The sequence below is a fragment of the Diadema setosum genome, chromosome 22 (assembly GCF_964275005.1).
Source record: "Diadema setosum chromosome 22, eeDiaSeto1, whole genome shotgun sequence".
In the NCBI taxonomy this organism is placed as follows: domain Eukaryota; kingdom Metazoa; phylum Echinodermata; class Echinoidea; order Diadematoida; family Diadematidae; genus Diadema; species Diadema setosum.
The window spans coordinates 6,633,471-6,651,472 of record NC_092706.1 but is presented as its reverse complement, the minus strand read 5'-3'; the positions used below and the strand labels follow the sequence as shown (position 1 = coordinate 6,651,472).

Here is an 18,002-nt window from a genome sequence, read left to right as displayed (position 1 = left end):
ATGGGATAAATAGCCTCATCTGAACTCAAAAGGAGAGAAAATACGAGCTGTGTAAAGAAATAAACTTGTCATGTTTTTAAATAGTGACATTACCGGTCTATCATTATTTTGCAGTTACTATCGTGATCTGTGTAGTCCTAATTATTACTAATCAGACTTATCATCACCATGTGCACTGACTAGACCGATACGCGAAAGCTGCAGTATGAGATGAAGAAACTTGAAGAAAAGTGGTTTGCTCAGTGTCAGTTGTAACCGTCTCCTACTCAATTACTGTTAATGTTCCAGTCTTTTGTTCACAGATGTCTTGAATGTACCAGGTGATCCTTTGCAGAACAAAATTACAATCAAGCAAGCAGTCCCTCACTATATCACCAAAGAGCATGTCTTTAAAATCCTGACGCGATTTTTACTCTGAATCAAAGCTTTATGGGTACATTGTTATGATTTATTTTCCATGATATTTCTCATAACTTTGTTTTCAAGAGTTTGATATAAAACCTATCGTCCATCATGAATTCCTTGAAACGTATCTTGAACGTCCTTAATTTACCATGATAATTATGGGATAAGGACTTATTAATTCATGAGATCGTGGCGCTGCCTGAACAGTTTTACATATTTCGAAATACAGCCATTAAAAATCTCCCCGAGATCCACACAAACAAAACTGCAGCTCGATGATTTAGGGTGTTTTTCTGCTTTGTAGCCATGCCAGACATGCACGGTGACCTCTTCAAAGATCCCAATCACAATAGCTGCTTTCTCCAGCCATGCTGGTTGTGTCCTTTTGCCTATATAGAACGAACGCGATATGAATGAAAAACTTATATGATTAGTGACACCTGATTAAGAGCGAAAGGGGATTTAACTTTCATTGTTCTTTTCAAAACGTGACACTTGATGACATATGGGCAGTTTAATACACTCACCTCGTACAAACAGACTTGTCTGATATCTTCATTGTTACGCAAAAAAAGAAAACATGCCAAACACAAATTTTCATTATCAAAAGTCCTATAAAACACAGCATTTCTGCTGCATTGACGTTTCCTTGTTATTCACTAGTATGTATTTACAGGTTACAGCTCGTTATTCCGAAGGTTCGTTATTCCGAAGGCTCTTTAGTCCGAAGATTCGTTATTCCGAAGTTTCATTGTTCCGAATTTCATTTTCGGATTAACGAATCTTCAGAATAACGAACCTTCGGAATAACGCCACAAGTGTTCGTCGGTATTAACGAACCCTTTTTCATTTTCGGATTAACGAACATCTAGGTTAAGGGAAATCGTGTGTTTTGGATTAACGATCCTTCGGAATAACGAACCTTCGGAATAGCGAACCTTCGGAATAACGAACAGCACCCGTATTTAAAGTATGTCATGTATGTATGCCATCAGGTTCCATGACATCTGCTCCTGCTACAATAGTCACGATTGCCCTCATAAAATATCTGCACGCTAAGCCAAACATAAATTGTACCTACAAAAATAACTTTAATCGTAATTTACGTTTCCAGTGACAAATGACACAGAACAATGTTCGTGCGTTTACCTACGATTTAATGGTGGATATCTTTGTGCATATCAACTTCACAATATCAGCAATTTTCAACTTAAACTTCACATGGTACAACCAAGTTATACTCATATCCTTGGCATGACTGTCCTAACTCATTTTAAGTACGGAATATAAACTACCACGATTACCCTCAGGGAAGGACCCGGGTAAATTTTTTCCAAATCATCTTTTCATTCTTAAAATTATTTTCTGTAACTTTCAGCACCTACACATATGCGCAACATGGAATTACCATCATGTGCGTACCATGATACTCACTGCATCCAACAGTCGAGTACTTCCGGCCCCCCCCCCCCCCCTGGCCATTGAGTAATAGAGTCCCTGCACTAATGTTCCCTGCCTTTAATAAACACAAGCGAACAGAAATACGACCAGCGAGTACAGGTTATCCGCCATCAGGACTTAACTGCCTGGTAAACCACTTGGTGCTGTAAAGAAACAATGGCCAATTAGAATAATCAAATCATGTTTCCAAAAGTCAACCTTCCCATGAGGCAATCTACTGTGGTGTGCCACAAATGCAAATAATGCGAAGGGGCGAAAAAAATGACAATTTTCCGCCACACGGGCATAGCCCGCCGCCACTGAGCATGGGCTTAATTATAATATATTAACGACTTATTACATACTAAAATACTGGATATCTGGTAACACCTTTTACCCTTTCTGTTGCCTAGCTATCTATGGTATGTGATCTGAATAATTACGACGATCAATTACTTGACAAAATCACAAAGGCACCCAAATAACCAGTTGACGACCAATCAAAACAATATGGCTATTATGTAATGGCAACCTGTCAAAACAAACTAAATGAATAGCAAATTTCTTGTTCACTAAAAAAGGGTGAACTCATTAAGTTTTCTACCATCATCGAAGCAATTGCAATGTGCTGCTTACGTCTACATATTAAACATCAAATGAAATATGACATGTCAACATACTCGATATACGTTATTTCCTTTATAACCTTTTATACAATTCCAGATGGTAAGCTACAATGTATATGTATACCATGTGTAAACTGAATAATGCCATCCAACAGTCAATTCCTTGGCAATAATGAAGCTTAACCATCTTTGCAGTACCCCGTAGCTATGAGTTTATGCGAATTGACTGACGATCAAATACTTGGCAGCGATGGAATTTACAAAACTAAGTACCTTACATCATCTGTGAATTGAATAATGCCAATCAGCGTTAATTACTTGGCAATAATGAAACCTAACAAAACATTTAGGATCACATGTGAATTGCATCATTACCAGTATCATTGATTACTTGGCAAATGAAAAATGAAGCTTAATCATATTACATAATATCAAATGTAAATTGGAAAAATTAAAATTGTCAATCACTTGCAATGGTAATAATGGAGCTTCAATAGCTATGTAAGATATATGTGAACTGAATAACAATCACAATCAGTTACCTGGCCATAGCGGAGCTTGACCACCTATGTTGCATAACATGTTCCTGAATAACAATCACATACATGACCTGGCAATAATGAAGCTTAACCAATCAATCATGCTGATGAGCAATAAATACAACTACAACACTATTAAAAATGAGCTAACACAATAACAATTCTTACTATTAAAAGCTAAAAACTAACACAATAACACTTACTATTAAAAAAAGGGCTAACACAATAACAAGGTGAAGTCAAACTTCATGTCTCTGGGAAACTCTAATAGCAAGGCTCTCACCCGTGTATGTACCATTCTTTATCAAAACACATACTTTGCGGGGGGATCATGGGACCTGACAAATGAGATCCAAATGCACCTACACACGTGTCTAGAACTATAGGATACCATGAAATAAACACTGTCAATATTAACCTACAAACTATAATAGCCATACTATCACCCCCATACAAAATCTAGACAATATTTGCCAAACCCGAAAAAAGACTGCGCAGGAATAGTTCATTACCGTCTGGAGATAAGTGAATTCCGTCCCTGCGAAAGAGCGCTGCGTGCTCATGCCTGATTTCCGGGTGCTCCACGAAATAGCCTCCCATTCTGCGGCATATGGACCTGGCACACTTGTTCAATGCGAGGCGTGTACGGTCAATCCTTGGCTGGTCGTCATCGCTCTACGGGTAATATTCCCTGCGAGGCAAAATGTTGGACCAGATGAGTCGTGCATTGGGAAAGAGATCATGCAGCCCACTAAGCGTCGCATTCAGGAGCAACATCAATTCACGCTTCCTGCCTCGACCCACATCATTTGTCCCCACGTGCACTAAAATGTGGGACAGGCACGACTCTGGGAGAGGGGAGAGGACTTGCCAGACGTGATCGACGAGCTGACCCAAGCGGAGCCCCCTGCGGCCTCTCCAAGTGACGGACGCTGATAGCCCCAAGTCTAGCTCCCCGGAACACCTTGCATGGACGGCTACCCAGTGAATCAAGGAATCCCCCACCAGCAGGATCCTGCGTGGCTGGCAACCTGCAACTGAAAACGAAAAAATCTTCCGGCAGCCTATTGTTCACAGCTAAAAATTACTCGTAGGGACCTCTTATTCATGTTAAATAGTCCAATAAAGCCCATTAACAGGTATATGAATACAATGTACTTAATAATACTTTACTATTGCATGAAAGGCAATTAAAAGCCCCTGATAATCAGTATGACTCAATGAGACCTGCCCCCATTGATGGATCACCGAAATTGGGATATACAATAAGAAATTACGTTCGGGATTCCTTATGGTATATATATATTATTGAAAACAATTACTGCTCATCAAGCTTATACACAGTAATCGCTGAAATGTGTCGAACAATACAGCCATAGTAATCGGACAACGCATATCAGCCCGAGAATGCCTACGGCGACAACCAACCAACAAGCGACTTATGACAAAATGTTTAATAGCATCAAACATCCCTTCTGTCCTCAAACGAAATAATACACCGGCTACATAAATAATGATAGTAAAAGCCGCATATCCCTGCAGCGATACCATCGCATAAGAACTGTGCCTCTTCCTTATCATAACTCTTGAGAAAGGGGATCATGTGGCCCAGTTTAATTGGAGTTGGTGCACGACTCCTGAGGCTGACGGTCTTTGAGTGTGCATTGGGAAGCGCCGTGAGAGGTCTGGTCACAACGCTGGCATCGGTGGGCGTACAGGCAAGGCCGACGGATACATCTGCCTCCATTGAACGCGTATCAGTAGCGCAAACCCGGCGCGGCCCCTGCCGGAGTGCGCCCTGCGCCTAAGGCTCGGCCGCTGGAGGAGGAAGGGGAGGGCACGTAATGCGCCGCAGCCGTCATGAGCCATAGCTCCATATCAACGACGGCCCAAGAACGCGTAGGCTCCCTCTCCTGCCTCAGGCGAAACTGAACATCATATGCACGCCAGCCGTAGCCGCCAAACCGAGCCGCGGTACGCGGACAATGTCCATGTACTTGAACATTTCCGACGCGCGAGCCACGTGTTTCTCAACAAACACTGATGCATAAACCAAAAAGGCACTCGTCCACTGTTCAATCGATGTTATGCGCGGTACATTTCGCTGAGGTTGCAAGTGGAAAGTAGACCCCGATAAGGCCAAAACCATGGGAGCATTGCTCTCCGAAACTGTAATATTCTTGAGCAATGCTCCCATTTCCACATATTCGCAGTTCCAAATTTTCACCTGCAACGCGCGGCTTATAGTTGACCCAAGCGCCTCCCGAGGCATAGCGCACAATTGCGGAGCGTTACCCGGCCCTTGCTGAGCCATGCCAGGGCCGGCACTCAATTCGACAATGCCCCTATCAATATCACTATCTGGAGCCACGCAGACTACTGGCCAAGGTTGAGAAGTAGGCCTACACTCACCCAAGATGCCGGGGGTAGTCACGACCGACGGCCCAGGTTCCTCCGTTGCTGCACTGGTAGACAGTCCGGGGATGGGCAAAACCGACGGCCCAGGCGCGCCAGCTGATGCATCGCTGAGTGCTGGACGTTCCGGGAATGGGCAGAACCGACGGCCGAGACGGTCCAGGTGCTGCATCACTTGACAATCCGGGAGTGGGTGCCACCCCTCTTCGAGACCTACGAGGCGTAGCCCCCTTCGTCTTTTGCCTTGCCTTCGGCATAGTCGACGCTCAGTATCACAGTAAACACGTATAGTCGGAAATTCAACGTAATTAAAGTGTTAATGCCTAACGATTTAATAAAATTGCGAGAGCTAACAGCGAACACAACCATCCACCATCAAATCGGCAGGCAAAATGTGCATGTGAACGTCAACCGTGGGAATTTGCCTATTCTTCGCTAATCTGCATTGCTAAGTATAGGCTACAAGTAAATATGCGCGCTCTTTCACACCGCGCTATTAACACATGAGGAACGCGCGGCAACCTCTAAGAAAAATGCCGGCAAGCCCTTGATATAACTAGCTGCCGCTCAGCGGTTAAATCAAAGGAGGTCGCCGCGCACAACCGCTGTCACCGACAACGTAAACCATTTATATCGCACTAAAGTACGATAAAATTTATTAAAACTCACAACAAACTAAATCTAAAACCTATCACACCCTAACCAAGTTCTTGGAGGAAATCACACCGGCGCAGTTGTCACCGGAGCAAATGTCATGTCACCATAACGCCAAACTGACCAGATATGTCTCGTTTGTGGTGCACATCTTTCCTCGTATGTATTAAAAGCTAAGCCTCTGTGCGGTCATGCTTTGTCATTGTATGGAATGTGTAGCATTGTTGTCAAAAAGAACATGTACAGATTAATATAATTTTTTTCACTATAACCACTTCGGTTTCTATTCATTGTATCAGTCCTTATGAGTCTCTATTGTGTGAAAGTGTAATCATTTATTTCTATTTTGTTTTTGACCAGTTACATTACATAATTATACATGAAATAGTCTACAGTATAGGACATGTATTCTTGTTGTTGTTTTTTTTTCTGAAATAAGCTTGTATTTCTTGGAATCACTTTTCTGAATGGGTGCATCACATAACCTCTAATAGTTTCCGAACAAGTAAGCGTCATTTTACATGAAAAGTTTAATAAGATATGAAGTGAAGTCGAGTAGGATAAAAGACTTTGCGGTCAAATTCACCAGCTGTTCACGCGTAATCTGTATAGATAATATGAAATGCCGTTACAAATATTACGCACATATAATGTGTGTGAGTCTGCATGCGTGTGTGTGAAAGTGAACCTACATTCATAATTATATAAGTGGAAAAACACTCTTAGAGCGCAAACCTTCGCCAAGCAGCAATTTTCCATCCATGCACTCATGCAGAAAAATCGTCCAATTTCCCAAAATAGAAGCCCTTTGCTTACGTCATCAGCTTCCAGCTGAGCGGCGCATCGCCCGAGCAGTTTGACGCGCGTATGCAAGCCTAAAATATAATAATACAGTCAGTCCGCAGCACCCGATAATTTGCTCGTATTTATTCAACTCGTATGCAAGCCCGCTTTAGGCTTGCATACGTAATGAGCTGCGTAAGGGGATTTTGTCCTTGGGCTTTCGGCTACAGAAATACACCTTATGTTCACAAATTTGGTACCAAATTCAAGGAAAATATGTAAACTATCGTCACATGTTACTCAAATTATTGTAAATGAAAAATATCATAGCGTAATCTGAACTTGAAAAATGATGAAAAAAGTAATTCGTGCAGTACACTTTCAAGACGTCAAAAATATACCAAATTCACCTTGCGTCTCAATGAAAATGCTTTATTTGGTAGTCCATCTCCTAATCTTTGTATCCATGTAAATATCTTGACAATTTGTTGCTTAATCCGGTCAGGAACCAGTAAAGTATACATCGATGTCAGTGCTGATCAGCTTGAAACCGTGCAATCTCAAGAGTAAGCTCTCTCATTGGACAGCGCCTGCACTCAGCGCTTGCATTACGTCATTACGCTGCTCATAACGGTTTCATGCCACTTGCGGTTTCTTGGCACGCGTGTAGTTCAAGCGCTGAACGCACGCACTGTCCAATGAGAGAGCTCTTTCGCACCACTGTACACTTTGTGCGGAGCATACTTCTGGCTTAGGAGTGAATTTTACAGACATTTCAAAACGGAAAAACTAGTATAAATCATGCTTGCGTCTCCTTGACTCCAATATATGATGAGTATCTAAGTTTCCTCTCTACGAAAAAACCAAAATCAGAAACAACAATTTCTTAATCCGGTCAGGAACCAAAAAAGAACTTTAGATGACAAAATCTTCCGTGAAAAGCAGGTAAAATTTACGCAAATTCAACTGATTTTATAGTCATGATAAGATCCGATGTTATAGGCAAATTTAGTATCAAAATAAAGATCAAAGTCTGGAAAACAATTTACCGTCACTTGTAGCCATGACGAATGTATGTACAAGTCGCTACACTGTGAAAACCATAGCCCTATCAAAGTCTCGCAAAATCTCGCACGACGAGACACCTTTCGAACGCAAAGATCGTCAACGAGAGTGCTGAATAAATCTTGCCGGATCGGCTCATTAGCATACGTGCTGCGGACTGACTGAATACGCACTGCTTGAACTCCTATAAGTTTACTGACCCTATCTGCAAAAAGATTGAAACTCCATTAAAAGATCTCGGATCAATACCAAATTTTAATCATCTGTTTCTTGTGTCCTAATGAACTTTTCCTGCAAGTTTCATCCAAATCCGTCAACAAATTTGTTTTAGTTATTTTGCACAAAGACAAACAAACAAACAATCAAACGTCGATGAAAACATAACATCCTTCCTTGGCGGAGGTAAATATACGTACCCGGACAAACATACATATATACATGGAGAGAGTAGTAGAGTTTAACATCGAGAAGGAAGTAATTGACGTGAAATTTAAAATTCAACTTTGTAATGATATTCGCCGATACAAAAAGCAGACACTGAACAAAGGCATGTATTCACTGTAGAGTTCCAAGCAATACTGTGCGCACTATAAAAACTTGCAAGTTTACATTTTTTGGCTTTTTATGACACTCTACAACAATCCAAAATGGAAAGTGTTATTACTCTCGATACGGTCGCCATTGCGAGATCCGCTTGACAAAAACCGCGACCAAAGATGGAGTGAAGCTCATGCAAGTTAACCCTTATGATACCATTACATACATGGTTATTGTGATTGTAAACCATGACAGAGACGGGGCGAAAGAGTTGGACTTGAGAGAGTTAACAATGGACTAGACATTAATTAGCCCTAGGTTTACAAGGGCGATTGATATAAGTGAAAACACCGTCATCGGAGTCCACTAGTTACAGCACATGTGTTGTAGAATCCAACAGCAAAATGAATTGCTCCTTCCATATTCTACATACCGTGAGACACCAGAAGGTAGGAATATCTTGTAGTTTGCAAGAATTTTTGTGAGTAGCTCTCCATTTACTTTGTACACAAAATCATTACTGATTTTCATATTTCTCAAATATTTCGGCACAGACAGATCTTTTCGGCTTTTTATAGGGCGATGGGAAAAAAAAAATATTATTGCAATTACTTAACATACCCAGAAAAAAAAAACTCTGAATAGAATATACGTCTGAAGAAAATCGAAAGTTGTTGTTAAGTGTTGTGCAAGCCGAATCGAGAACTTCACAGACTTGCCAAATTGTCTTACTCTTTGAACATTTCATAACTCTTTTTTTTTAAGTGTCCGATTTTTCAAAAAAAAAAAAGTTATTGTTCTAGTTCTCCCGATTTTCTGTTTTCATACTGAGCAATAAAGAATGAGGATGGATTTTCTTTTTGGATCTTGTTGACTTTTCATATTGTTCTTACTTAAGTGTAATAGGTTATTTTCAAGACGTTTTTATTTTTTTCGATAATTCATTTCATTTTCCGGAATTTGACTAGAACTTCTATGACCTAGAAAAAAAAATAAAGAAAAATCAGTCCAAGAAAGAGTTTGCAGCAACAAACAGCACTGATGTTTCATTTGGCATATCTGTGTCACTCGGGTCAATGCCGCTCATTTCAACACTAATAAAACCTATAAGAGCCGAAACATGATTAATACCAGTTCGGTAAAATGTGATAACGTTGGTAACGTACATGAGTGGTTAAATGCTGAAAGTGATCGACAAAAAAAAAAAAAAATGTATTTGTAATACTATAAGTCTATTTAATACACACCCTAATGTCAATTTACATAATATTCACTTTTATGAAAATCCCCATTTTAGCGTACATTTCTGCACGATATGAGGATTGGTTTCATCAAGAAAACATAAATATAGAAACGATCGGTTTCATCTGAGAAGGACCTGAATATAAGAATGTTCAGATCTACAATTTTTTTCATCCAAAATTGGATGGTCTGGTTTGTTTGTTTCCGCCCGCCCCCCCCCCCCAAAAAAAAAAAATATATATATATATATATATATATATATATTGTTTGCAAAAACCGATAAGTCCATATTTGCCAAATGGAGATATTTGCGATTAAAGGTCAAGAAAAATAAAGAGAATAATAAGAAATTTTTTGCTTCTCTTGACCATAAATTCAAAAATGTACCTTTATATGTAGTGACCGAAATATCATTTAAAAGGGATTATTTTGTACTTTATGACAGAGACCGTACTTCAAAATCTTCAAAAATGGACTTATCGGTTTTTGCAAACAAACTCTTCATATATATATATATATATATATATATATATATATTGCATATGTTGAATGGAATGTAATGATATATCTGGTAAGAACGTATTATGAATATTTGTGACCGTGCACCACAAAACGAACAAAAAGTCGCACACAATGATTTTGTGTGAGGACTGAAAATAGGTGAAATGGGTCAACCTAAGCGATCTTGACTTTTTCATATTTTCTTGAAGAGCAAGTCTTCTTCTACATTATGCTAAAATTTGGGATCATTAAACGGGAAGGAAAGTGTGTTTTTCAGCAGTTTATCTTGAACATTTTTTGGTAGAATGGTGTGATTAGGTGTGTTTTTAGAGTCCCTTTTTCATTTCTTAAAAACCTTGTACACACTCCTCACTTTCAACTCTAATAACTTTTGAAAGGATAATGCTACTGCTTTGAAAGTTAGCATCAATTATGAACAGAATGTGTTAATAAGGCACGCTCAATTTCGGTTTAATTTGATAATCCCTTCATTGTTGTTACTCTGGTGGTTTACATCCTGTTTTTTGTCCCATTCGTTGCACAGCCAGCGCGGCTTGGTAAAGATTTAGCGCTTGAATAGACACTGCACTTCAGAGTCTCTTTTCTCAGTTCTCACTTTTCCTGAGTGTGTGTTTTCTTTCCAATATTTAGGTAGGTTAGGAGAGTCCATTGGATTGGAGTTATACATCATTTTAAAGCTTAATGTCTGCTTTTTTAGATTATGCTCTTAACTAAAATTTCATGTCTGGCGACCTTCTGTGCGTTTTGTGATGCAGGGTCACATTTGTTTTTGTTAACATAAAAGTATGTTTTGCGTCAACACGACACCGTTGAAAATGGACGAACATGACTCTTGAATCTTAGTACCAGATATACCCGTATTAAGGTGTATACGAGTTAATCACCTCGCTTTACCACGAAGAAAGAAAGGTGTCATCAATTTATCATACCTCGATCTCTCGCTCTCTATTTTTTGCTCTAGACGTTCTGGTCATTCCTGACTATGGTATCAAAATTATAAACAATTTGAAGAGATTTTTTTTTTTTTGGGGGGGGGGGCTGAAATCCAATGATTTCGGGTCGGCACTTGCAAGCCTGTTTGGGAAGTAGCAGAATTCCATGTGCACTTTTTGTATATTGTATAAGGACGACTATAGTGGCCAACATTAATGAGATCCTTCTGTTTCTCTGCAACAATTTCTCGTATATTTCAGCTACAGCAGTGAAGGGAAGAGTGATAGCAGACTTCAATGATTCATAAGTTAACTTGCCACGAATCAAAAATCTGAAATGATGTCACGACACGCTAAAGGACTTGGTCGACAAGTATTCGTCATGGTTTCCTTAAGTTTATTGGTAGTCGTGGTCAGTCTTCTCCCCTTCCTTTGTAACGCTGCGATTGCGCGCAAAGAAGAATCCCAGAAATTTACCAGAGAATTGATCAGGCTTCCATCCAGTTATCCCTGCACGTTCTGGCACGAAGGTCAGCAGTTTGTGGCAAGGTGTGGCAATCGCGGCCTTCGGGAAGTTCCATCTTATCTACCGCCGGACATAACGATTCTCGATCTGACTCTCAACAAATTCGAAATCCTCTTAAATGAGTCATTCGTTGATGTGCCTGCAGTGAAGAAACTACAACTGTCGAGAAATCAGCTGAGGCATATAATGAAGGAAACTTTTTATCCACTTCGGTGCCTCGAACAGCTGATCCTGGGTTACAATCATCTCATCAACCTGGATGCCGACATGTTTTCAATGAATCAGAAGCTCTTTTTCCTTGATTTTGGGCATAATGATTTCACTGCGATTCCCCTTACTGCTCTGAACCAACTTATTCCCTCGGTGAAGGTGAACTTTGATGACAATGCCGGGAACCAATTTCGCTTTACAGGAAAGCTCTTTTCAAAAATCTACAAATTATACCTCACGAAGAATAACATCAAGCGATTCAATGCAAATGATTTTGAGCCGTTGTCAATAGCAGACATTACCCTGCTAAAACTATCTAATAACAACATCACACATATTCAGTATGGTGCATTTCAGCGTTTGAAACATGTCAGAGGGCTGGACCTTGGACGAAATAACCTAGTAAACTTGTCGTTCAATTCATTTCTTGGCATGGATTCGCTGGAATATCTGAGCCTTGTACTTTGTAAGATTGTTTGGACACAAGGCTTCCAGTTTGATAAGACAAATTCCTCGTTACACATCCCTCCCCTTAGAAATTTGAATCTCTCTATGAACCAAATATCATCTTTATCTGAGGGTGTTTTTCAAGGTCTGGATCTTTTAAGGTCATTACGTCTTCAATCATGCAGGATATTATGCTTAAAGAATCGCACTTTTGAGGGTCTAGGGTCCTTGGAAATCTTAGACCTGACTGGAAATTTCCTAACATCTATCGCAGAAACAGTGCTACAACATGTTCCAAATCTACAGAAGCTGGTACTGTCCCGCAACAACATTTCACGCTTGGACTTTCACCTCTCTGAGAATCTCCAAAATCTGAACTTGTTGAATTTATCGTCGAATCAAATGATAGCGATTCCAAAGATTTTCTTTCGGATCAGGTCGCTGGTGACATTAGATATTTCCCGAAATCGTATATTTTCTTTGACCTCCGGCCCACTTTCTTTTCTGTCCAACTTGACATACCTAGTACTCAAATCAAATCCAATCCGTACAATGTCCTCCGGCACTTTTACAGGCTTGGACACGCTAGAAAAGTTGGACTTACAAAATCTGGGATTTCTAGAAGAGTTAGCAGCACCTTTCAAAAACCTTCGTCGGCTGTCATTCCTTGACTTATCCCATAACAACTTTGGAATAGGAAGTGCGTCATTTGATGGGCTAACTTCACTTCGCAGATTAAATTTCAAGTATGCCGACCTCACTCAAGATAAGCTAGTAATAGAAACTGGTCCTGTACTAACAGCACTGTCTCATCTTGAAGTACTTCATTTGGAAAATAACCCGCTCACCACTTTGTATCCCAGAACATTTGATGGCCTCTTCAAGTTGAGAGAATTATATCTTACAAAATGTGGAATTGCTAGACTTCCCAAACAATTATTCGCTAATTTATCGTCTCTAGAGAAACTGTTTCTCGACAAGAACAATATCCTTTCTGTTACTTTTGACCATTTCCAGTATTTGACTTCTTTACGCTACTTGCATTTAGGTACAAATAAATTGAGTGGAAACGTTAATAAGAACTTATTCAGACAGAACAAGCAATTGTACATGGTCTCATTATATCAAAATGCTTTCATTGGCATTGAGAAAAACACTTTCCTTCCAATGAAGCGTTTTGATATATCTCAGAACCACCTGTCATGCACATGCAACCTTTCTTGGTTTAGACGTTTTCTGAGTCAAGGCAATCTGACTTTGGCAAACCCCCAGACTACTGTTTGCTCACCGCAGTCAATCTCACAATTTGTGGGGAAATCAATTTTTGATTTTAACCCCGATACGGTCTGTGGACCAAACCTGACCATTTATATATCTGTAAGTGTGCTGACCTTTTCGTGCATTATTGGATCAGTTCTGGCTTGGCGAAACCGATGGTGGCTGAATTACAAATGTTTCCATTTTAGGCTTCTAATCATTGGATACTACGAGTTGCAGGACGCACGCGAGCGGCAGGATTACCGATACGACCTAAACATTATTTTCCCAATTGAAGACGAGGGTTGGGTACTTGAAAAGTTTATGATAGCTCTCCAGGTTCATCTTCCAGACTTCCAGCGAAACAGAATCGTGTGCGGCGACGACGATTTGCCCCTGGGAGGTATGCGCTTTGACACCATTGATCGGATCATTGAGAACAGCTTTAAGAACCTTGTGGTCGTCAGCAATGATTCCGTCAACGATGCCAACTACCTGATGATGCTCCAAATGGCTGTGGCGCACATGAACGACGTTCAACTAGAAAACGTTGTGATGGTTTTTCGAGAGGACATTCCAGACAACCAGCTGCCCTATTTGGTAAGACTGTTTCTCAGCAAGAATAAACCCTACTTCCAATGGAGCGAAGAAAGATACCAGCAAATGCTTTTCTGGGAAGGACTGACAAAAACGTTGACGAGAAACAAGAAAATGAATGGAGTCTTACCTCTCTAATTGTTCAAGAGCTGAGCTTGTAAAAGATACGGTCATATGGCACTATTAGGCAGAGGCAGTGACATGTTGATGGACAGGTATAGTATGCTTGGCGATCAGGACAGCATTTTATAGAAAGTTGCTATGATAGTATTTCTTGACGCAATGGTGATCTTGGAAACCTGGATATCTTATAAGATTGACGGGCCATTATTACTGATAGTAGGACAATTCTTAAAGGAGAGTCTAATAATATACCATCAAATTTCATGAAATATGTATACTTTTTTTTTCGATATCATTTCACACTCCTTAGACCTGATGAATATTATAAAAATAATGAATGTTTATGAGCGGAATGGACAGAATAATTCATGAGGTGAAAGATGAAATGATCCATTCAAAGAGGCGCAGCCGAGTTGAAAGGATCAATAATTTCATCTTTCACCAAATGAAATATTCCGTCCATTGCATGAATGAAAACGCACACATTTATTTGTTGGTTTATATAACATCTGCAAATAGATCCTCGTCATTTGATATTTTATGAATTTAGGAAAAAGAGAGAAGGGACTACAGAGGCCGTGTCACACCTTTCCGGGCTAACTACGCGGGCTTGTTGCGAGTAGAGATTTTCCAGCACGCAGGAGAAATTTCTGCTGGCGGACAAGAATGTTTGCGAGTTTCGCACTTGTGTCTTACCTGCTAGACGCGTGCTACTTACTTTTTTTTTAAAACTTGCGTGTATTCTGTATGACCTGCGTGAGAGCTTTGAAACCGATCCGTTTTCTGTTACGAGAGACTTACGGGTACTGCGAAGTACTGCGTTGGAGTTGCCTGCGAGGTGCTGCCGGTAAGGGTCTTCTTGTACCTTTGCGGGTAAACCCCCGCGACTCACTCGGAACAAGTTTTGAGCATGCTCAAGGCCTTTTCATACCGTATCTGGGGAAGTTTTACGGGTTGACTTGCGGGGAAACAAATTTGCTACCCGGAGCTCTCCGCAGTTGGTCCACTCCTGACAGTACCTAGCCGTAGTTGCCCGGAGGTGCTCACGCAAGTGCGATTTACCCGCAGGCAAGTTTTGAGGATGACCAAAACTGTTTTTTCGGGTGAGTCGCGGGGATTGCCCGCAGAGGTCCACGCAAAACGCCAGTAGGAGGTCCTTAGCGGCAGCACCTCGCAGGCAACTCCCACGCAGGTACTTCGCAGTCCCCGTATGCGGCCAAGATAATGACATTATGTGGGACTTATGCCATTCCTCCACGCACCTGGCACGCAGGTCACACAAAATGCCCGCAATTATAGGACTTAAGTAGAACGCGTCCACCAAGTAAGACACATGCACTTACTCGCCTAAATCCTTGTCGGCCCTCAGAAATTGTCCGGTATGCTGGAAAATCCCCACATGCAACAAGCCGGCGTAGTTTGCCCGGAAAGGTGATGTGACAGGGCCTAAACATGGTTGCGGATAAAAAGATCTACGTGCGCACCTCCGGGCGACTACGGGTGAGATACATGCTAGGTACTGTCATGTGCGGGTAATCTGTGGGGACCTCCGGGTAGTAAAAACTTGTTCTTCGCAAGTCGCCCGGAAAGATGTGACACGGCCTTTACCTTTTGGTGTGCGTTACTGGTCGCATACATACTGCAAACGCAAGCGTTTTACCCACGTAGTGTGCCGGGCTCTCAGCGTGCGTGCAAATAGAGCACATCGCATGGATCAAAAAAAAAAAAAAAAAAGGAGCCATAATTGCGTGAATAATGACGTTATAGTAAAATGGGACAATATCAAACAACCAATCAAATGACGAGGATCTATTTAGGTGCTATATAATATAACGTAATGTAATAACTCTAACGTTTTTTTTTTTTATTCTGGAGTTCTCATTGCTAGTACAATACGACGACAAATCAGTTGTTTAGACTTTCCAAGGATAAAGTTACATAAGTTTTGTAATTTTAAGCAAATCTTCTCTTTTTGTTTGTAAATCATGTGTGTGGTAGGAAAATCTAACAGAGGTCTAGGTCTAGGTCTAGGTTTTATATAGTTGTACACTTTACAATGGAAAGCAAAAGAATTTCATATGTTTTATAACATGTGTGGTGTAGGCTTTTTTTTTTCGTTTCTTGTTCAGCATTCTTTATTATGGCAATAAACACTATAAATCTATCATGCAAAGTTTATCATGCTTATGGGTTGCCTATTAAAAGATGGAAGACACGTGGTAAGCCCAACATATATAACAAAATGATGACAGACTCTTGTCTTTGCATTTTTAAGAAGATGTTGCAATTTAATTCACGGATATTTATTATGAACTTTGATACCTTTGCTATCGGACACTGCAACATTTTCCGTCAATACTCCTCGTTTTTCCAAATGTTTGTTATAACTAGTCTTCCATTTTCCGTACATTAAAATAGGTTCTTTAATCCGAAATGTACTAGAGTTTGAAGTAGCGTTCATATCTCTAAAAGGCACTTCCGGTGAAAACTGCTGAGCATTTATTCAAAATCATAGTATATACAGATGCATGTATGACTTTAATGATGTTGGGCATGTAGTTTCAGGGAGGGATGATTCGTGTGTCAGGGCTATACATCATATTTTGATGTTGTGCCTTTCATGGGTTCTCGACTCAAGAAGGGTGTTGATTTTGTTTTCATCAAAGCACCCCGTTCTTCTTTTTCTTCTTCTTCTTCTTCTTCTTCTTCTTCTTCTTCTTCTTCTTCCTCCTCCTCCTCCTCCTCCTCCTCCTCTTCCTCAAACACCACCGCCTGCTCCTATTTCTCCTCTTCATCGTCATAATCATGGACGGAGGATGACTTGGATACGATTTATCAGGCCAATTAGAGGTCACAAAGGTCGCACAATAAGAAACAGATTCATGAATAAATAGATATATCAAAATATGAAATACATTAAACAGTAGATCTGTTTGTTTTTTCTCATTTCCATTTCGGAACAAAAGATAACTAGATTTTCTTTTATGTTATATTTTGAATTAACGATATTTTATTAATTCATTTAGTTACATCTTCGGATAAAGAGTCTAATTCACTCTCCGATTAGGAATCCTTTTTCACTACTGCAATAACGAGTCTTATGTCGTTTTCGGATTATAAAACCTCATTACCGATTTGGATAAATGAGCCTGCGGAGTAAATCCGGAAATGGTTTCGACGTTGGAGAAACGCATGTTCAGAATAACAAATCTTGGAATCCCTGTAACATTTTTGTTTTCCGATCAATGAACCCTTTATCATTTTCCATCTTACGAAGTTTGCGTTTTTTAGATTATACCTAATTTTCGGAATAATGATTATCAATCTCACTTTCGAACGTACGTTTTCTTGTGGGTGTATATTTTGCTATTTTTCTTTAAAGTAAGGGTTTCAACGTCATACGGAATAGAGCTGAATCGCAGCTGTGTCAAATGTCACTGGCGAATGCATTTCATTCATGTTGTTTAACATTGTTCACTGACTTTGAGATCGTATCGGTGTGAAGATTCTGCCCTCATTTATCCCTCGCCTTTCTCTGACCCCCCCCCCCCCCCGTCTCTCTTCGTCTTCTTCTTCCATAGAAACAGTGTTTCAAATATAAAACGCATCCGCGATCCCAAACACTGTTTACATGACGTCACAATGCCTTGCGCGCGCCCTGTTTGACCTTTTACTGAGGAAC

The 18,002-nt window shown here is 40.3% G+C and overlaps 1 protein-coding gene and 1 pseudogene across 1 annotated transcript; one reads left to right on the top strand and one right to left on the bottom strand.

Moving 5' to 3' along the window:
• Positions 1 to 2,948: 2,948 nt before the first annotated feature.
• Positions 2,949 to 4,757, bottom strand: LOC140245582 (uncharacterized; annotated as a pseudogene).
• Positions 4,758 to 11,542: 6,785 nt separating this feature from the next.
• On the top strand, positions 11,543 to 14,335 carry LOC140245581 (uncharacterized). The gene is made up of 3 exons (XM_072325147.1): positions 11,543 to 12,055; positions 12,650 to 12,868; positions 13,616 to 14,335. The coding sequence occupies exons 1-3, from the start codon at positions 11,543 to 11,545 to the stop codon at positions 14,333 to 14,335; spliced, it is 1,452 nt and encodes a 483-aa protein (XP_072181248.1).
• The last annotated feature ends 3,667 nt before the right edge of the window (positions 14,336 to 18,002 follow it).

What these genes read in the sequence shown, in the direction of transcription:
- LOC140245581 (XM_072325147.1), top strand. Translation starts at nt 11,543, where the DNA reads ATGGTTTCCTTAAGTTTATTGGTAGTCGTGGTCAGTCTTCTCCCCTTC. An exon ending in AACTTATTCCCTCGGTGAAG is followed by an intron (nt 12,056 to 12,649) that starts GTGAACTTTGAT and finishes CCAAATCTACAG; the next exon opens with AAGCTGGTACTGTCCCGCAA. An exon ending in TGTCCAACTTGACATACCTA is followed by an intron (nt 12,869 to 13,615) that starts GTACTCAAATCA and finishes GCAAACCCCCAG; the next exon opens with ACTACTGTTTGCTCACCGCA.